The sequence below is a fragment of the Convolutriloba macropyga genome, chromosome 2 (assembly GCF_964194025.1).
Source record: "Convolutriloba macropyga chromosome 2, txConMacr16.3, whole genome shotgun sequence".
Lineage (NCBI taxonomy): Eukaryota > Metazoa > Xenacoelomorpha > Acoela > Convolutidae > Convolutriloba > Convolutriloba macropyga.
The window spans coordinates 17728936-17750943 of record NC_134469.1 but is presented as its reverse complement, the minus strand read 5'-3'; the positions used below and the strand labels follow the sequence as shown (position 1 = coordinate 17750943).

General features: G+C 37.8%; 1 protein-coding gene across 1 annotated transcript in view; it reads left to right on the top strand.

Moving 5' to 3' along the window:
• LOC142357420 (proprotein convertase subtilisin/kexin type 7-like) overlaps positions 1 to 9994 on the top strand; it is a 48016-nt gene extending 38022 nt beyond the window's left edge. Inside the window, exons 11-13 of the mRNA XM_075409062.1 lie at positions 2851 to 3144; positions 6369 to 6495; positions 9374 to 9994. Of these exons, the coding sequence (XP_075265177.1) occupies positions 2851 to 3144; positions 6369 to 6495; positions 9374 to 9691 (739 nt within the window). The 3' untranslated portion in view covers positions 9692 to 9994. The remainder of the gene's footprint in view (positions 1 to 2850; positions 3145 to 6368; positions 6496 to 9373) is intronic.
• Positions 9995 to 22008: the final 12014 nt, after the last annotated feature.

Sequence of the window (22008 nt, the reverse complement as noted above, 5' to 3'; positions counted from 1 at the left end):
GAACAATTAATAGTTAAAGATCAATAGTGTGCATCTAAGTAGTGCCAAACGTATATGCCCTAAATCTTGAGTATTAGTCTTGAGTTGTTGATTTAGAATATCAAAAAGCTCTATTAGGGCTTTCTCCCTATAGAGCATATGTGTCTCGTTAAATGACAGTTCGAATCTCACCCTATTAGTCTAGTGGTGTAGTAGCAGACTGGTGGTCAATCTTTCTATCTTATTTCGTTAGTTGTTTCAATTCATGGAAGGCCACGCCACGCGTCTATTGCGGCTATTTTTAGGGCAATATTTTTAGGGATGTTTTGATAGTGATTTTTAATTATTCTGGTAATTAATGAGTATTATACTAATTTGCTGGCGTTTCTGCTATTTTGATAATTTTGACAAATTTTATCAATTCTCGCGTTTTTTTGCTGCTTTGCTTGGGATTTGAATAGAAGCTTAATACTCGAGAAGATTTTAGATAACTAGGGGTTACAGTTTTATTGTTATTAATAACCGCCCGCATCTTCTCAGCCGGCTATTATAGCGCTCCTATTTTTTTACAATTCAAAGAATTTGAATTATATTGGGGCGCTGTCTTTTTTTGTTCACACATTTGTTCACACATAAGATCTGTTCACACATTGTCATGATTTTTGAAGTCAAATTGGAGTAGTGATTTTGGTCACGCCGAAACAGGAAATGGAGCGAAAAAGCGAGTGATTTTGCGGCGTGAATTTTTTCGCTCTAATTTTAAAGTAGAGTGAGGAAACCTTGTGCGAACAAAAATTCGGTTTCTCGGTAGTGGTTTTATGTTCATATGCGGCAACTGAAATTTAAGTTTTTCTAATTTAAGATTTAGCTTGTTATGACTTGCCTGATATTTGCAAGCATTTCAATACTCTATTTGTTGCAATGATTTTTTTGGCTCTATTTCTCGTAATATCAAAAAATTCATAAACTTTCTGATTTTTGTGTTCAAGTTTTTATAGCATTTGGAGATGTCTATGGTTCAAATTATTTGTTTTTGCGGTCTTTTGATTGTTTTGTTTTTGTTTATGATTTGCATTTTTAGTTGCGATTTGAAAGTCACCGGAAGCTAGACAGGGCACTTTTCAATGAAAAATAATAAAATTTATAACTTAATAACTGAAAATTTAATAACTTTATTTATAACTTCAAAAATTTTAAAAGTTTATTATTTTTGTTTTGTTTTTTTTTCGTTCTTCGTTTTGTTTTTTTATAAAGTCGGTGAAGTGTTGGATTTATCTATGCTTGATGAGAAGTAGTAGTTTTTAAAAAAATAGTTTGGAAGTAGCACTTCGGCAATATATCCATTATTTGTAGCTTAATTTTGTTGAAATTTTGCCGAGAATATCTTTTAATTCTGTCCGTCATTTCCTTCCCCTTACCTCCGTTTTCTTTACTTGATTTTTTTGTGGTTTTCTGTCATTGTGTAGTCGTTTAATTAATGAAAACTAAACATAGTGCATGTCTTTTTGGAGATGCAACCTAGAATTTTTATCTCATTTCTGTGCAGATTTTTTTTAATTGTTCAATTTCATGTTATGTTCGTGTTATTGAAAGTGATCAGGGTTTTTAAATAGGATAATCATTGTGTCAGTTAGGGTGGTCAATTTTCTCCTTCGTGTCGTTTCCGGAATTCTTCCGGCTATGTTTTTTTTTACCGGAACTACTATTCTATCCGACGGCGTTTTGACCTAAAACTTTAAGCGAGTAAAAGTGCCCTGTGATCTAATTGGTTCTGAGCGAGAGAAGTTTCTAAATGCGCTGCGTTCAGTGAATAACTTTTTCTACTTTTAAAAGTGATTTTGACAGAATCGTTTTAAGCCGTTTTTTCATCCAGTTGGGCCATTTTTTTGTTCGTACTTTAGTTTTTTGCGGAAAAAAACTAATGCTGATTTATTCTGTCGATGCTGATTTATTCTGAAAGCCTCTTGAAATTGATACCACAGTTTTCTGGAGAGCGAACAATGCGCGTCAAGTGTAACTAGGGCACAAATTTCATAATTTTTTTTTGATTTTTGGCCTTTTCTGTTTCTGCGTTTTTGGATCTTCAAGAGGACTTATTTTCAATAATGACTATTCATATGGCAACTTCCTCTTACTTGAGGTATTAGTTCTGTTCAATTTTCACCGTTTTTTTGTTTTGGTTTAATCACTAAAAAGTTTTTTACAACCTCATTGATTTTCGTTTTGTTTCGTTAATAAGAGAGTTGCTTTTGGCGTTTTTTTTTAAAAAATTCTAAAACGATTGCATAAGTGCAATTTAGAAAATATTTTTACATTTTTTTGCCAATTATTTTATTTTCAGACCTTTGAACTCTGTTTTCACTTCCTTCTGTTCGCACAAGAGAATGACTTTGTGTTTTTTCTAACCTTCGAATGCTAAATAATGAAATGTATTTGTTCTTCTGATGCAATTTTCTTTTTCATCTTAGTTTAAAGTCTCAAAAATCGAAAAGTTTTTTTTGTTTCTTTAGTTTTACACTGTGTCCATATTCTCCACTTCTTCCTTATATCGTCCTAGTATTCTCCTAAGACCTATAGTTTTATTTGCTGTGGCTTTTCATCTGTTTAAAAAATAACATTACTATATAGCCTGTTTCTTGGATGTTTTTTTGCAATTTATTTTTTTAATATATTGCAGCGCTTAAATTGTTCAGGAAATCCGTTCAAACGTTTTCTGCGAAAAACCTAGGGGCTTCAGTTTTAGTTTTTGGCTATTTTGTGCCTTTGTTTTATTCCATTTTTTGTCTTTTTCGTGAATAAATTAATTTTTGCTATAGTTTGAACTCATTTTGCCTAAGACTCTCTTCGTTAATGTCAATTTTGTCTTATTAGATCGAAAGAACTTCTCGCTCATGAATTCAACACGCTTCACTTCTTTGGTGAGTCTCCTGTTGGAGTGTGGACATTGTCTCTAATCTTGGAAAACTTAACAGGATCACGCGAAGAGACCGAACCAGACTCGACTGATATTTTCTCGGCTCTTGCAAACGCGTTTGGACTGAACGCCGGCGAAAGTTGGGTAGGGTCTGAAGATCTGATGTCGGGGAAAGTTGCTGTGTTGAAGCAGTGGAGGTTGACTTTTCATGGATGTCCGCTTCCGAATGAAGAGGTTGCTGACAGAGTAAAGTAGGTGTCTTTGTTTATAGCTGCGAAGCTGTAAGCTGAGCGGAGCTATATTGCGGTGCTCTTAGTTTTTTAAAAATTCAAAGAATTTGATTACAATTCAAAGAATTTGAATTGTATTGGGGCGCTGTCTTTTTAACGACTCGAAGAGGAGTATTGGAGAAGTCCTTTTTTTAAATCACTTTAGTTGGAGTGAATTTTGAAGCAGGAAATGAAACGCGTGAAAAATTTTAGATTGTTTTGATTGCTGAAGAAAATTGAAGAAGGGAGCGAAAAGAGAGTGGTTTTTTGTTCATTCCGCTGTTTTCGAGAAAGCGAGAAATTGAGGTGTGAAAAAAAATTCTGTAAGCGAGCGAAATTGTGTCCACGTGCGGCTTTTTAAAACCGTTTTTTTGTTAATTTTTTTGGTTACGAAGTCCGATTATGATATTGTGTGATGCTTAGGGTTGTTTTAATAGTGGTTCGTAGGTTTCTGGTCATTAGTAAGAGTTTTATACCATTTTGCTGGTTTTTCAGCTTTTTTGCTGAATTTTAGGCGAATTTTAGCAGTTTTTTGCGTTTTGTTTTGTTATAATGCTTTGTATGGGCTTTGAATAGACGCATGGGAGTTACTGAGTCTTTAGATACCACATGATTACATTTTATTAGGTTTTTAATGATTTTTTGTTGAGAAAAATGACAATAAACTGAAAAAAATTTTAATTTTTGTCTTAATTTTTTGCTATTTTTCGCTTTTCATCTAAACTTAGAGAATTTTTTCGACTTTCCTATTGTTTTGAAAGTCTTCCAGTACTATATTCGCTCTAATTAAAGTTTTTTGAGTCTATGTACTCCCGTGAAATAAAAAAAGCTCAATTTTGAGTATTGTTTCAAGTTGTTTTTAAATGCCCTTTGTGTTCTTCCAGTTTTTCTAGCTTTTGGGGATGCCTATTGTCCAATTTAGTTGTTTTTAATGCTTTTTGATTATTTGATTTTAGTTTTGAGTCATTTTGTTAGAGTTAATTGAGTAATTTTTATGAAAATTTCCGCTAATTTTCGTCTTTTTTGGAATTTTTGCTGAAATCTTTTGATTGTCTGCTTTTTGCTACTTTTATTATTCTAGCTTTTGATAGGAGCTTTTCTAGAGGTTTTTTGTGGAATATATTTAGTGCACTTTTCAATGAGAGATATTACTAACTTTTCTTAATCTTTAACTTTTTTTCTATTTTTCTTCGTTCTTCGTTTTTACTTTTATAAATAGACAATGGTTTGGATTGGTGGACGCTTGACCAGATGTAGTATTAAAAGTTTTTTGAAATAATGAATTGATTTCAGCATAATGGCATTTGATTCATAATTTGTGGCCAAATTTTGTTCTATTTTTAAAGAGAATATTTTGGTTTTGTTTTTCATTTTCTTTCTTTTACCTTCGTTTATTCTACATGAAAATTGGGTTTATGTCTCAGTTTGCAGTGATTCAAAGAAATAAAACTAAACCTATTGCATGGGTTTTCGCCAAAAGTTGTTTTTTTAAACTTGCAACTCAATGTAAATTTTTTCTCACGTGCTTTATCGTCTTTTCTGGTCAGTTATTTTTTCATTGTTCTTTTTCATTTTCTTGTTTTAAAGTGAGAAGTGTTATTCAGTAAGATAAGCATTGTTAGTTATTTTGGCCAATCAGTAGAATAAGTTTTCTGTTTGTTAGGGGCGTTAATTTTTTCCTTCGAGTTTCCGGAATTCTTCCGGCTACATTTTTTCAAGATCTGTTCACACATTTTCATGATTTTTGAAGTCAAATTGGAGTAGTGATTTTGGTCACGCCTAAACAGGAAATGGAGCGAAAAAGCGAGTGGTTTTGCGGCGTGAAATTTTTTCGCTCTAATTTTAAAGTAGAGTGAGAAAACGGTGTTTGAACAAAAATTCGGTTTCTCGGTAGTGGTTTTTTTTTCTATTTTTTTGATCTGATTTTTTTAAAAATGGTTTTCTCATTTCACTCAGTCCAGTCTAGGTCTATTTTTTCTGTTTAGTCAATGAAAATTCTTTGAATTGTACATCAGGACTTGTCCTGCTGTTTTTTTTTTGTTTCGTCGTCTGACGCTCTTTTTTCGTTTTACATTTGTTCACACAGCAAAGCTGAAAAAGTCAAATTTTCTGAATGACTTTTTCCTCTCACTAACGGCATTTGCGCGCGTGACGTAATTTCTCACTCGCTTTAGCAAAAGTTTTTAGGTTATTTGCGTGATTAGATTTTGATCATACGTGACTTACCTCACTCAATGAAACGACTTTTGCACTTTAAAACTTAAGTTTAATTTGAGTTTGTTTAAGGTCAAAGGAACTCATATGTGCAGCAAAAGGTCCCTAATAAGAGGCTTCTGCGGAATGAATTTTAACAAGCTTTATTAGTTCATCGCTGAATGTTTTTACCTAGTTTTTTGAGCGGCGTCGATTTTTTCAATTTAGATCTGTATCTGTTTCTATCTCTATTATATGGCACGCAGGTCTATTCTTTCGCAGCTATCCGGCAAGCTGCCGGCTATGTTTATTTTATTTTTCGTGAGTTAAAGATTAAGTGCTCATCTTAATCTGATGGACAATTTAAATGTCAGCTTAATACGCGCATCTTGTATTCGTTAATTTTGCGATTATCTTGAGTTTAAGGGCTTTTAATGTTATAATTTCTGCCACAAGTTGTCAGTTTCCACGCGTTCTCTATTTCCGAGACTTTGAAGCTGTAATGGATATATTGCCTATAATTGATCTGCCTTGAGTGCTCTCAAACAAACTTTGCAGCAATTTTTTAGTGCTGCTGGTCTTTTTATTGCGATTTTTCGTGCTGCCAACGTTTCGTCTGATCTTTTTTTTTCGTTTAACATCTGACATTTTGTCCTTAAAAACTGGATGAACAGGTAAAACCCTGAGGGCATTAACTGACTGAGTAGTTCTCTTAGAGCCTTTGACTTCACTAGTCTGAAAGTATGCGATTCACCGAATATGACGAGGAGACAAAAATTAATGGGGTGAAGGGCGGTTCTTCAGATTTGCCCCCCCCCCTTTAGCGTATGCCCCCCCCCCCGTTCTGTAGACTTTAATTCAATTGTCTTAAATGATTCAGTTCTGTAGTTAGTGACAGTAAGTAACTAAAGTACGGAAGTCAGTTTGCTGCCATTTTTGGTTAATAAGACGATAATAATAAGAACGCTATTTGTGAAGTTTATAATGAATGAGGAATATTCTTGTCTTTTTAGGTTAGTTGAAGAGGCCCAGTTGTTGAACATATCCCAGCTGCAACAGTTCTCCACTAACCTCACCTGCAGTCGCAGATTGGTGGACTTCGGTCACAATGAAGACATAATGCCATTCTATATTCTTAAGGTTAGCATAGCGACGTTTCATTATAGCTGCGAAGCTGTAAGCTGAGCGAAGCTATATTGCGGTGCTCTTAGTTTTTTACAATTCAATGAATTTGAATTGTATTGGGGCGCTGTCTTTTTTACGACTCGAAGAGGAGTATTGGAGAAGTCCTTTTTTACGACTCGAAGAGGAGTATTGGAGAAGTCCTTTTTTTAAATCGCTTTAGTTGGAGTGAATTTTGAAGCAGGAAATGAAAGGCTTGAAAAATTTTAGAGTGGTATGGGTGCTGAACAAAAGTGAAGAGGGGAGCGAAAAGAGAGTGGTTTTTTGTTCATTCCGCTGTTTTCGAGAGAGCGAGAAATTGATGTGTGAAAAAATTTTCTCGAAGCGAGCGAAATTTTGTTCACGTGCGGCTTTTTAAAATCGTTTTTTTAAATTTTTTTGGTTTAGAAGTCTTATAATGATATTGTGATTTTTAAGGTTGCTTTAATAGTGGTTTGTAGGTTTTTGGTCATTAATAAGAATTTTATACCATTTTGCTGGTTTTTCAGCTATTTTGCTGAATTTTAGCGATTTTTTTGCGTTTTGTCCTGTTATATTGCTTTGTATGGGCTTTGAATGTTAGTTACTGAGTCTTTTGATACCAAGTGATTACATTTTCTTAGGTTGTAAACAATTTTTTTGTTAAGAAAAATGACAATAAACTGAAACATTTTTAATTATTCTTCTTAATTTTTTGCTGTTTTTCGCTTTTTTGCTAAACTTAGAGAAGTTTCTTAGCCTATTCGGTTTTCCTATTGTTTTGGAAGTTTTTCAGTTTTCTTTTTGCTCCATTTAACGTTTTTTGGCTCTATGTGCTCTTTTGAAATCAAGAAAGCTTATTTTTCTCTAAGATTTCTTTCAAGTTGTTTTTATATGCTTTTTGTGTTCTTCAAGTTTTTATAGTATTTGGAGATGCCTATAGTCCAATTTAGTTGTTTTTGATGAGTGTTGATGATTTTTGATTTCACTGAGTAGTTTTATTAAAGATAATTGAGTAATTTTTATGAAGATTTCCGCAAATTTTTGTTATTTTTTTTTCAGCGAATTTTTTTTTCAGGTGCGGCTTTTAAATGCAGTTTTTTCCAACTTTTGATGGTTATGAAGTTTGATTATAATATTGTATTAGTTTTAGGCTGGTTTTGATAGGAATTGAAGTGTTCAAGTAGTTAATTTGAGTTTACTGCTAATTTGGATGGTTTTGATCAGTTTTTGCTGATTTTTAGACAAAATTTAATGGTTTTTTGCCTCTTTTTTGTTTTAATTCTTTAAGTGGGAATCGAAAATCATTTTACTTAAGATATTTTCGGTTACCAATTGACTGAAGTTCTCTTGGTATCAATTAATTTTTTCTTGGGAAATTTGGTAAAAAAATTTTTTGGAATTTTTCTCTTTTAAATCTGAGATGTTTCCTAGCCTATTATGACTTGCCCATTGTTTTGCGAACTTTTCATTGCTCTAAGTGCAAAGGAACTTTACTCAGTTTTATGCTTCCTTGTACTATTAGAAAAAAATCATTAAGTTTTTCTATTTTCTTTTTGTTCAATTTGTGTTCGAATGCCGTTTCTATTCTTCCTTATTTTTTATGGCGTTTGTGGAGGTTCAGGGTTCACAATAGTTGTTCTATTTATTAAGTCATAAGTATGGGCAATTTTATCCTTCGAGTCGTTTCCGGAATTCTTCCGGCTATGTTTTTTTTTCAGATCTGTTCACACATTTTCATGATTTTTAAGTCAAAATGGAGTAGTGATTTTGGTCACGCCGAAACAGGAAATGGAGCGAAAAAGCGAATGGTTTTGCGGCGTGATTTTTTTTCGCTCTAATTTTAAAGTAGAGTGAGAAAACATTGTTTGAACAAAAATTCGGTTTCTCTGTAGTGGTTTTTTGCTCACATGCGACAATTTCACTCTGATTTTTACTGTTTTTTCGATTTTTTGGATCGGCTTTCTTCTAAATGGTTTTCCCAATCCATTCACAGCTCATTTTAGGCCTATTTTTTTTTGTTTGGATTAAATTTTAATTTCTCGCTAGTGGTTTTTTGTTCACATGCGGCATTTTGAAATTGATTTTCTGTTTTCTTATTTTTGATCTGATTTTTTAAAAATGGTTTCTCAATTCACTCATAGTCCATTCTAAGTCTATTTTTTCTGTCTAGTCAATGAAAATTCTTTGAATTGTGCGCCAGGACTTGTCCTGCTATGTTTTTTTGTTTCGTCGTCTGACGCTCTTTTTCATTTTACATTTGTTCACACAGCAAATCTGAAAAAGTCAAATTTTCTGAATGACTTCTTCCTCTCACTAACGGCATTTGCGCGCGTGACGTCATTTCTCACTCGCTTTAGCAAAAGTTTTTAGGTTTTTAATGTGATTAGATTTGGATCATACGTGACTTACCTCACTCAATAGAATGATTTTTGCACTTTAAAACTTAAGTTTAGTTTGAATTTGTTTAAGGTCAAAGGAACTCTTTGTGCAATAAAGGTCCCTAATAAGAGGCTTCTGTGGAATGAATTTTATTAAGCTTTAGTAATTTATCGCTGAATGTTTTTTACCTAGTTTTTTGAGCGGCGTGGATTTTTTGTCCAATTTAGATCTGTATCTGTTTCTATCTCTATTATATGGCACGCAGGTCTATTCTTTCGCAGCTATTCCGGCAATCTGTCGGCTATGTTTTTGAATCTAAGTGTACGTATAAGTGTACATGGTGCGTCCCAAGATAAAAAATCAGGTTTGATGCCCTAATAAATTTTTTCTACCGTACATTTTAGCTCATTTTTGCTACCCTAATAAATGCTTTTCTTTGAATATTTTACCTGAGCGCTATGCATAAACGATGTTTCTTAGATGTAATCGTTTGTAGACCTTGTGCTTGACTGAGCTGTTCCTTGGCATCATGGGCGTCTGGATCATTGTGGAGGATCTGGCATTGCCTATGTGGGGCTGTTGCCCAGAACAGAATCCAGAAGAATTGCAACCGTTACTGCCACATCTTGCTCCTGAACCGATTGAGCCAAATAGTGAAACTACGTCACAAAAATGCTTTGCGGGGTCCCGAAAAACCTTAGCGAATTTCAAGTCGCGGTTGAAAAAATTGTGTTGCTTCTCGAAGTCAACAGAAAATCAAAACAAACAGGAGACAAGAGAGGACAGTGCAAGCGATGAGATTACGTCATTGTAGAGATCATAAATTTATCATTAATTGCTGCAAATCAGTTTTTTTTCGTACCTGAATATTGCTACAAAATACAGAAAATATGACGCAAATTTGAGCGGCCTACCGGGTTTATCTTTTCCCCCTCTTATATTTTGCTCATCTTCGCGGCAGTGCTTTTCCTTTTTCGTTGACGAAAAAAATATATGGTTTTGCGGCAGTTAATCGAATGTGGCAGACTATTTGGAGTGGTGGGTTAGCTATGTTAACTTTATGAGTGGATGTCATTTTGTTTTGGTGCGCCAGTTTGTTAATTCATCTTTTTCTTTAGTCTCGAAGAACCCCGTTCTAGATATTTTGCCGAAAAGATTATTTCTAGATGTTTCTCCGAAAATATAAATTTTAGATGTTTTGCCGTCACTTGAAATTGTCTGACCTTACCTCTTTAGTTCTCAGTCATTGTAGTTATCGAAGCTCTGATTTCATTTGGAGCTCCGCCGCCGAGCTATTGCCGGCCTTTAAAACTGAGCCTAAAGAAGGCTTTATAAAATAATCCTATATATTAAACGCGTGAGCTCTAAAATGGGACAAAATTTTAGCATGTTTAAGTGGCCTATCGAAGCACATATTTAAGAGCCGCATTGTGCAACATGGTTAGGCGAACATATTGAGAGAGGTCAATGACCTAAAAAGCTCAAAGTAGATAGGTCGGAACCTAACCTGGCAAAAAAGGCTTTTAGTAAGGTGCAGTTACCACGAGGATATGAGGGCTTCGAAAGTATGCTCGCGAACTAAGTTTGAAGTTCTTATTGTAGGCGTAGGTTTCTTTTGCAAAGTTTTAGCTTTACAGATTCTGTGCTAATCTAGAACACTCGTAGCTTTCAACTAAGTTTTTCACGTTTTAATTTCTGATTTTTGCGTGATCTCAAATGCTCTCAATCTGAAATGTGTTTATTGATAAGATAAAAGCGATTGTGAGAAACGGTGGCATGTAATCGTTATAGCGCAGTTGGTAAGACGGAGGACGCTATTCTGAAGGTCGAGGGTTCGAACCCGCGTCGGGTACCCTCCCTTTTGTAGACATGAAAATTTCTATTCAACACAATGCTGCCTGTTGTTCGAGAGCAATTCTTGCGACGCGAGTCGCTTTATGTTCCTGTGTTTGGGGTGAAAAATGGTAACTCTATATCTTTAACGCGTCAGCTCTTGATTTTTGCATGTTTAAGGGGCCACTCGAAGCGCATGTTTAGGAGCAGCATTGAGCAGCATTGTTAAGCGAACATATCGAAAGCGGTCAATGTGCTGAAAGGCTCAAAGTAGATGGGTGATAACCGAACCTGGGGCAAAAGACAGTTATTAAGGTGCAGTTACCATGAGGCTATGAGGCTTTGAAAGTATGCTCGCCCAGAGGGAGGATTTACTGTCCTGTGTACTAAATTTTTTTAATTGCTCCTGAACGAAGTAATTTTTTAGCTTTACAGATTCTGCTCTAATCTTGAACACTCTTAGCATTCAACTAAGTTTGTCATGCTTTTTATTTTTTGTTTTTTGCGTGATCTCAAGTGCTCTCAATCTGAAATCTGTTTATTGATAAGATAAAAGCAATTGTAAGAAACGGTAGTATGTAATCGTTATAGCGCAGATGGTAAGATGGAGGACTGCTATTCTGAGGATCGAGGATTGGTTCGAACCCGTGTCAGGTTCGTTCTTTCTTGCTTGACTTGAAAATTTCTACTCACCATGCTGCATGCTGTTCAAGAGCAATTCTTATGACGCGACTGGGTTTGTTCCTGTGTGTGTGTTTGTGGGATGAAAATGGTAATGCTGTATATTAAACACGTAAGGTCTAAAATGGGTCAAAATATTTTTGCGTGTTTAAAGGGCCATTCGATACAGATGTTCAGGAGCCGCATTGAGCAGCATGGTTAAGCGAACATATCGAGAGGTCAATGAACTAAAAGGCTCAAAGTAGATGGGTGAGAACCGAACCTGGGGCAAAAGACCGTTAATAAGGTGCAGTTACCATGAGGCTTTGGAAGTATGCTCGCCCATAGGGAGGAAATACTGTCCTGGGTACATTTTTTTTAATTGCTCCTGAACGAAGTAAAGTTTTAACTTTACAGATTCTGCGCTAATCTGGAACACTCTTAGCTTTCAACTAAGTTTTTCATGCTTTTTTGCGTGACCTCAAGTGCTCTCAATCTGAAATATGTTTGTTGATAAGATAAAGTGATTGTGAGAAACGGTGGTATGTAATCGTTATAGCGCAGTTGGTAAGATGGAGGACGCTATTCTGAGGGTCAAGTATTCGAACCCGCGTCGGGTACCCTCCCTTTTGTAGATATGAAAATTTCTATTCAACACAATGTTGCCTGTTGTTCGAGAGCAATTCTTGCGACGCGAGTCGCTTTATGTTCCTGTGTGTTTTGGGGGTGAAAAATGGTAATACTATATATATATAACGCGTCAGCTTTTAAAATGGGACAAAATTTTTGAATGTTTAAGGGGCCACTCGAAGCGCATGTTTAGGAGCCGCATTGAGCAGCATTGTTAAGCGAACATATCGAAAGCGGTCAATGAGCTAAAAGGCTCAGAGTAGATGGATGAGAACCGAACCTGGGGCAAAAGACAGTTATTAAGGTGCAGTTAGCATGAGGCTTTGGAAGTATGCTCGCCCAGAGGGAGGATTTACTGTCCTGGGTACTACAGTTTTTTAACTGCTCCTGAACGAAGTAAAGTTTTAGCATTACAGATTCTGCGCTAATCTAGAACACTCTTAGCTTTCAATTAAGTTTTTCTTGGTTTTTATTTTTTGATTTTTGTGTGATCTCAAGTGCTGTCAATCTGAAATATGTTTATTGATAAGAAAACAGCGAGAGAGAAACGGTGGTATGTAATCGTTATAGCGCAGTTGGTAAGATGGTGGACGCTATTCTGAGGGTCGAGGGTTCGAACCCGCGTCGGGTAACCTCCCTTTTGTAGACATGAAAATTTCTATTCAACACAATGCTGCCTGTTGTGCTAGAGCAATTCTTGCGACGCGAGTCGCTTTATGTTCCTGTGTGTTTGGGGTGAAAAATGGTAACTCTATATATTTAACGCGTCAGCTCTTGAAATGGGACAAAATTTTTGCATGTTTAAGGGGCCAATCGAAGTGCATGTTTAGGAGCAGCATTGTTAAGCGAACATATCGACAGCCGTCAATGACCTAAAAGGCTCAAAGTAGATGGGTGAGAACCGAACCTGGGGCAAAAGACAATTATTAAGGTGCAGTTACAATGAGGCTATGAGGCCTCGGAAGTATGCTCGCCCAGAGGGAGGATTTGCTGTCCTGGGTACTACATTTTTTTAATTGCTCCTGAACGAAGTCAAAATTTAGTTTCACAGATTCTGCGCTAATCTGGAGCACTCTTAGCTTTCAACTAAGTTTGCTATGCTTTTTCTTTTTTGCGTAATCTCAAATGATCTCAATCTGAAATATGTTTATTGATAAGATAAAAGCAATTGTGAGAAACGGTAGTATGTAATCGTTTTAGCGCAGTTGGTGAGATGGTGGACTGCTATTCTGAGGGTCGAGGTGTAGTTCGAACCCGTTTCGGGTACGTTCCTTCTTGGTTGACTTAAAAATTTCTACTCAACACCATGCTGCATGCTGTTCAAGAGCAATTCTTGCGACGCGACTGTGTTTATGTTCCTGTGTGTGTGTGTGTGTTTGGGGGATGAAAATGGTAATGTTGTATATTAAACACGTAAGGTCTAAAATGGAACAAACTATTTTTGCGTGTTTAAGGGGCCATTCGATGCGGATGTTCAGGAGCCGCATTGAGCAGCTTGGTTAAGCGAGCATATCGAGAGAGGTCAATGAGCTAAAAGGCTCAAAGTAGATGGGTGAAAACCGAACCTGGGGCAAAAGACCGTTAGTAAGGTGCAGTTACAATGAGGCTTTGGAAGTATGCTCGCCCAGAGGGAGGATTTACTGTCCTGGGTACTACATTTTTTTAATTGCTCCTGAACGAAGTAAAGTTTTAGCTTTACAGATTCTGTGGTAATCTAGAACACTCTTAGCTTTCAACTAAGTTTTTCATGGTTTTTATTTTTTGTTTTTTGCGTGATCTCAAGTGCTCTCAATCTGAAATATGTTTATTGATAAGATAAAAGCGATTGAGAGAAACGGTGGTATGTAATCGTTATAGCGCAGTTGGTAAGATGGAGGACGCTATTCTGAGGGTCGAGGGTTCGAACGCGAGTCGCTTTATGTTCCTGTGTGTTTGGGGGTGAAAAATGGTAACTCTATATATTTAACGCGTCAGCTCTTGAAATGGGACAAAATTTTTGCATGTTTAAGGGGCCACTCGAAGCGCATGTTTAGGAGCCGCATTGAGCAGCATTGTTAAGCGAACATATCGAAAGCGGTCAATGAGATAAAAGGCTCAAAGTAGATGGGTGAGAACCGAACCTGGGGCAAAAGACAGTTATTAAGGTCAGTTACAATGAGGCTATGAGGCTTTGGAAGTATGCTCGCCCAGAGGGAGGATTTACTGTCCTGGGTACTACTTTTTTTTAATTGCTCCTGAACAAAGTAAAATTTTAGTTTCACAGATTGCGCTAATCTGGAACACTCATAGCTTTCAACTAAGTTTGTTATGCTTTTTGTTTTTTGCGTGATCTCAAATGCTCTCAATCTGAAATATGTTTATTGATAAGATAAAAGCAATTGTGAGAAACGGTAGTATGTAATCGTTATAGCGCAGCTGGTAAGATGGTGGACTGCTATTCTTAGGGTCGAAGTGTAGTTCGAACCCGTTTCGGGTACGTTCCTTCTTGGTTGACTTAAAAATTTCTACTCAACACCATGCTGCATGCTGTTCAAGAGCAATTCCTGCGACGCGACTGTGTTTATGTTCCTGTGTGTGTGTTTGGGGGATGAAAATGGTAATTTTGTATATTAAACACGTAAGGTCTAAAATGGGACAAGCTATTTTTGCGTGTTTAAGGGGCCATTCGAAGCGCATGTTCAGGAGCAGCATTGAGCCGCTTGGTTAAGCGAGCATATCGAGAGAGGTCAATGAGCTAAAAGGCTCGAAGTAGATGGGTGAGAACCGAACCTGGGGCAAAAGACCGTTAGTAAGGTGCAGTTACCATGAGGCGATGAGGTTTTGGAAGTATGCTCGCCCAGAGGGAGGATTTACTGTCCTGGGTACTACAGTTTTTTAATTGCTCCTGAACGAAGTAAAGTTTTTACTTTACAGATTCTGCGCTAATCTAGAACACTCTTAGCATTCAACTAAGTTTGTCATGCTTTTTATTTTTTGTTTTTTGCGTGATCTCAAGTGCTCTCAATCTGATATATGTTTATTGATAAGATAAAAGCGATTGAGAGAAACGGTGGTATGTAATCGTTATAGCGCAGTTGGTGAGATGGAGGACTGCTATTCTGAGGGTCGAGGGTTCGAACCCGCGTCGGGTAGCCTCCCTTTTGTAGACATGAAAATTTCTACTCAACACAATGCTGCCTGTTCGAGAGCAATTCTTGCGACGCGAGTCTCTTTAGGTTCCTGTGTGTTTTTGGGGGGTGAAAAATGGTAATATTATGTGTTTAATGCGTCAGCTCTTAAAATGGGACAAAGTTGTTGCATGTTTAAGGGGACACTCGAACCCCATATTTAGGAGCAGCATTGTTAAGCGAACACATCGAAAGCGGTCACTGAGATAAAAGGCTCAAAGTAGATGGGTGACAACCGAAGCTGGGGCAAAAGACTGTTATTAAGGTGCAGTTACAATGACGCTATGAGGCTTTGGAAGTATGCTCGCCCAGAGGGAGGATTTACTGTCCTGGGTACTACATTTTTTTAATTGCTCCTGAACGAAGTAAAGTTTTCACTTTACAGATTCTGCGCTAATCTAGAACACTCTTAGCTTTCAACTAGGTTTTTTATGCTTTTTGTTTTTTGTTTTTTGCGTGATCTCAAGTGCTCTCAATCTGATATATGTTTATTGATAAGATAAAAGCGATTGAGAGAAACGGTGGTATGTAATCGTTAAAGCGCAGTTGGTGAGATGGAGGACTTCTATTCTGAGGGTCGAGGGTTCGAACCCGCGTCGGGTAGCCTCCCTTTTGTAGACATGAAAATTTCTACTCAACACAATGCTGCCTGTTATTCGAGAGCAATTCTTGCAACTCTTTATGCTCCTGTGTGTGTTTGGGGGTTGAAAAATGGTAATACTATATTTTTAATGCGTCAGCTCTTAAAATGGGACAAAGTTTTTGCATGTTTAAGGGGCCACTCGAACCGCATGTTTAGGAGCAGCATTGTTAATTGAACATATCGAAAGCGGTCACTGAGATAAAAGGCTCAAAGTAGATGGGTGAGAACCGAAGCTGGGGCAAAAGACTGTTATTAAGGTGCAGTTACAATGACGCTATGAGGCTTTGGAAGTATGCTCGCCCAGAGGGAGGATTTACTGTCCTGGGTACTACATTTTTTTAATTACTCCTGAACGAAGTAAAGTTTTAGCTTTACAGATTCTGCGCTAATCTGGAACACTCTTAGCTTTCAACTAAGTTTTTCGTGCTTTTTGTTTTTTGCGTGATCTCAAATGCTCTCAATCTGAAATATGTTTATTGATAAGGTAAAAGCGATTGAGAGAAACGGTGGTATGTAATGGTTATAGCGCAGTTGGTGAGATGGAGGACTTCTATTCTGAGGGTCGAGGGTTCGAACCCGCGTCGGGTAGCCTCCCTTTTGTAGACATGAAAATTTCTACTCAACACAATGCTGCCTGTTATTCGAGAGCAATTCTTGCAACTCTTTATGTTCCTGTGTGTGTTTGGGGGGTGAAAAATGGTAATACTATATTTTTAATGCGTCAGCTCTTAAAATGGGACAAAGTTTTTGCATGTTTAAGGGGCCACTCGAACCGCATGTTTAGGAGCAGCATTGTTAATTGAACATATCGAAAGCGGTCACTGAGATAAAAGGCTCAAAGTAGATGGGTGAGAACCGAAGCTGGGGCAAAAGACTGTTATTAAGGTGCAGTTACAATGACGCTATGAGGCTTTGGAAGTATGCTCGCCCAGAGGGAGGATTTACTGTCCTGGGTACTACATTTTTTTAATTGCTCCTGAACGAAGTAAAGTTTTCACTTTACAGATTCTGCGCTAATCTAGAACACTCTTAGCTTTCAACTAGGTTTTTTATGCTTTTTGTTTTTTGTTTTTTGCGTGATCTCAAGTGCTCTCAATCTGATATATGTTTATTGATAAGATAAAAGCGATTGAGAGAAACGGTGGTATGTAATCGTTAAAGCGCAGTTGGTGAGATGGAGGACTTCTATTCTGAGGGTCGAGGGTTCGAACCCGCGTCGGGTAGCCTCCCTTTTGTAGACATGAAAATTTCTACTCAACACAATGCTGCCTGTTATTCGAGAGCAATTCTTGCAACTCTTTATGTTCCTGTGTGTGTTTGGGGGGTGAAAAGTGGTAATACTATATTTTTAATTCGTCAGCTCTTAAAATGGGACAAAGTTTTTGCATGTTTAAGGGGCCACTCGAACCGCATGTTTAGGAGCAGCATTGTTAATTGAACATATCGAAAGCGGTCACTGAGATAAAAGGCTCAAAGTAGATGGGTGAGAACCGAAGCTGGGGCAAAAGACTGTTATTAAGGTGCAGTTACAATGACGCTATGAGGCTTTGGAAGTATGCTCGCCCAGAGGGAGGATTTACTGTCCTGGGTACTACATTTTTTTAATTGCTCCTGAACGAAGTAAAGTTTTCACTTTACAGATTCTGCGCTAATCTAGAACACTCTTAGCTTTCAACTAGGTTTTTTATGCTTTTTGTTTTTTGTTTTTTGCGTGATCTCAAGTGCTCTCAATCTGATATATGTTTATTGATAAGATAAAAGCGATTGAGAGAAACGGTGGTATGTAATCGTTAAAGCGCAGTTGGTGAGATGGAGGACTTCTATTCTGAGGGTCGAGGGTTCGAACCCGCGTCGGGTAGCCTCCCTTTTGTAGACATGAAAATTTCTACTCAACACAATGCTGCCTGTTATTCGAGAGCAATTCTTGCAACTCTTTATGTTCCTGTGTGTGTTTGGGGGGTGAAAAATGGTAATACTATATTTTTAATGCGTCAGCTCTTAAAATGGGACAAAGTTTTTGCATGTTTAAGGGGCCACTCGAACCGCATGTTTAGGAGCAGCATTGTTAATTGAACATATCGAAAGCGGTCACTGAGATAAAAGGCTCAAAGTAGATGGGTGAGAACCGAAGCTGGGGCAAAAGACTGTTATTAAGGTGCAGTTACAATGACGCTATGAGGCTTTGGAAGTATGCTCGCCCAGAGGGAGGATTTACTGTCCTGGGTACTACATTTTTTTAATTACTCCTGAACGAAGTAAAGTTTTAGCTTTACAGATTCTGCGCTAATCTGGAACACTCTTAGCTTTCAACTAAGTTTTTCGTGCTTTTTGTTTTTTGCGTGATCTCAAATGCTCTCAATCTGAAATATGTTTATTGATAAGGTAAAAGCGATTGAGAGAAACGGTGGTATGTAATGGTTATAGCGCAGTTGGTGAGATGGAGGACTTCTATTCTGAGGGTCGAGGGTTCGAACCCGCGTCGGGTAGCCTCCCTTTCGTAGACATGAAAATTTCTACTCAACACAATGCTGCCTGTTGTTCGAGAGCAATTCTTGCGACTCTTTATGTTCCTGTGTGTGTTTGGCGGGTGAAAAATGGTAATACTATATTTTTAATGCGTCAGCTCTTAAAATGGGACAAAGTTGCATGTTTAAGGGGCCACTCGAACCGCATGTTTAGGAGCAGCATTGTTCAGCGAACATATCGAAAGCGGTCACTGAGATAAAACGCTCAAAGTAGATGGGTGAGAACCCAAGCTAGGGCAAAAGACTGTTTTTAAGGTGCAGTTACAATGACGCTATGAGGCTTTGGAAGTATGCTCGAACAGAGGGAGGATTTACTGTCCTGGGTACTACATTTTTATTAATTACTCCTGAACGAAGTAAAGTTTTAATTTTACAGATTCTGCGCTAATCTAAAAACTCTTAGCTTTCAACTAAGTTTTTCATGCTTTTTGTTTTTTGTTTTTTGCGTGATCTCAAGTGCTCTCAATCTGAAATATGTTTATTGATAACATAAAAGCGATTGAGAGGAACGGTGGTATGTAATCGTTATAGCGCAGTTGGTGAGATGGAGGACTGCTATTCTGAGGGTCGAGGGTTCGAACCCGCGTCGGGTAGCCTCCCTTTTGTAGACATGAAAATTTCTATTCAACACAATGCTGCCTCTTGTTCGAGAGCAATTCTTGCGACGCGAGTTGCTTTAGGTTCCTGTTTGTGTTTGGGGGGTGAAAAATGGTAATACTATATATTTAATGCGTCAGCTCTTAAAGTGGGACGAAATTTTTGCATGTTTAAGGGGCCACTCGAACCGCATGTTTAGGAGCCGAATTGAGCAGCATTGTTAAGCGATTATATCGAAAGCGGTCACTGAGATAACAGGCTCAAAGTAGATGGGTGAGAACCGAAGCTGGGGCAAAAGACTGTTATTAAGGTGCAGTTACAATGACGCTATGAGGCTTTGGAAATATGCTCGCCCAGAGGGAGGATTTAATGTCCTGGGTACTACATTTTTTTAATTACTCCTGAACGAAGTAAAGTTTTAGCTTTATAGATTCTGCGCTAATCTGGAACACTCTTAGCTTTCAACTAAGTTTTTTGTGCTTTTTGTTTTTTGCGTGATCTCAAATGCTCTCAATCTGAAAAATGTTTATTGATAAGATAAAAGCGATTGAGAGAAACGGTGGTATGTAATCGTTATAGCGCTGTTGGTAAGATCGTGGACTGATATTCTGAGGGTCGAGGATTGGTTCGAACCCGTGTCGTGTACGCTCCTTCTTGGTTGACTTGAAAATTTCTACTCAACACCATGCTGCATGCTGTTCAAGAGCAATTCTTGAGACGCGACTGGGTTTATGTTCCTGTGTGTGTGTTTGGTGGATGAAAATGGTAATGTTGTATATTAAACAAGTAAGGTCTAAAATGGGACAAACTATTTTTGCGTGTTTAAGGGGCCATTTGAAGCGGATGTTCAGGAGCCGCATTGAGCAGCTTGGTTATGCGAACATATCGAGAGAGGTCAATGAGCTAAAAGGCTCAAAGTAGATGGGTGAGAACCGAACCTGGGCCAAAAGACCGTTAATAAGGTGCAGTTACCATGCAGCTATGAGGCTTTGGAAGTATGCTCGCCCAGAGGGAGGATTTACTGTCCTGGGTACTACATTTTTTAATTGCTCCTGAACGAATTAAAGTTTTAGCTTTACCGATTCTGCGCTAATCTGGAACACTCTTAGCTTTCAACTAAGTTTTTCATGCTTTTTGTTTTTTGCGTGATCTCAAATGCTCTCAATCTGAAATATGTTTATTGATAAGATAAAAGCAATTGTGAGAAACGGTAGTATGTAATCGTTATAGTGCAGTTGGTGAGATGGAGGACTGCTATTCTGAGGGTCGAGGGCTCGAAACCGCGTCGGGTAGCCTCCCTTTTGTAGACATGAAAATTTCTACTCAACACAATGCTGCATGTTGTTCGAGAGCAATTCTTGCGACGCGAGTCTCTTTATGTTCCTGTGTGTGTTTGGGGGGTGAAAAATGGTAATATTATATATTTAATGCGTCAGCTGTTAAAATGGGACAAAATTTTTGCATGTTTAAGGGGCCACTCGAACCGCATGTTTAGGAGCCGCTTTGAGCAGCATTGTTAAGCGAACATATCGAAAGCGGTCACTGAGATAAAAGGCGCAAAGTAGATGGGTGAGAACCGAAGCTGGGGCAAAAGACCGTTATTAAGGTGCAGTTACCATGCAGCTATGAGGCTTTGGAAGTATGCTCGCCCAGAGGAAGGATTTACTGTCCTGGGTACTACATTTTTTAATTGCTCCTGAACGAATTAAAGTTTTAGTTTTACCGATTCTGCGCTAATCTGGAACACTCTTAGCTTTCAACTAAGTTTTTCATGCTTTTTGTTTTTTGCGTGATCTCAAATGCTCTCAATCTGAAATATGTTTATTGATAAGATAAAAGCAATTGTAAGAAACGGTAGTATGTAATCGTTATAGCCCAGTTGGTGAGATGGAGGACTGCTATTCTGAGGGTCGGGTAGCCTCCCTTTTGTAGACATGAAAATTTCTACTCAACACAATGCTGCCTGTTGTTCGAGAGCAGTTCTTGCGACGCGAGTCTATGTTCCTGTGTGTGTTTGGGGGGGGGGGTGAAAATGGTAATACTATATATTTAATGCGTCAGCTGTTAAAATGGGACGAAATTTTTGCATGTTTAAAGGGCCACTCGAACCGCATGTTTAGGAGCCGCATTGAGCAGCATTGTTAAGCGAACATATCGAAAGCGGTCACTGAGATAAAAGGCTCAAAGTAGATGGGTGAGAACCGAAGCTGGGGCAAAAGACTGTTATTAAGGTGCAGTTACAATGACGCTATGAGGCTTTGGAAATATGCGCGCCCAGAGGGAGGATTTACTGTCCTGGGTACTAAATTTCTTTAATTGCTCCTGAACGAAGTAAAGTTTTAGCTTTACACATTCTGCGCTAATCTGGAACACTCTTAGCTTTCAACTAAGTTTTTCATGCTTTTTGTTTTTTGCGTGATCTCAAAAGCTCTCAATCTGAAATATGTTTATTGATAAGATAAAAGCAATTGTGAGAAACGGTAGTATGTAATCGTTGTGGCGCAGTTGGTAAGATGGAGGACTGCTATTCTGAGGGTCGAGGATTGGTTCGAACCCGTGTCGTGTACGCTCCTTCTTGATTGACATGAAAATTTCTACTCAACACAATGCTGCCTGTTGTTCGAGAGAAATTCTTGAGACGCGACTGGGTTTATGTTCCTGTGTGTGTGTTTGGTGGATGAAAATGGTAATGTTGTATATTAAACAAGTAAGGTCTAAAATGGGACAAACTATTTTTGCATGTTTAAGGGGCCACTCGAAGCGCATGTTTAGGAACCGCGTTGAGCAGCATTGTTAAGCGACATATCGAAAGCGGTCACTGAGATAAAAGGCTCAAAGTAGATGGGTGAGAACCGAAGCTGGGGCAAAAGACTGTTATTAAGGTGCAGTTACAATGACGCTATGAGGCTTTGGAAGTATACTCGCCCAGAGGGAGGATTTACTGTCCTGGGTACTACATTTTTTTAATTACTCCTGAACGAATTAAAGTTTTAGCTTTACCGATTCTGCGCTAATCTGGAACACTCTTAGCTTTCAACTAAGTTTTTCATGCTTTTTGTTTTTTGCGTTATCTCAA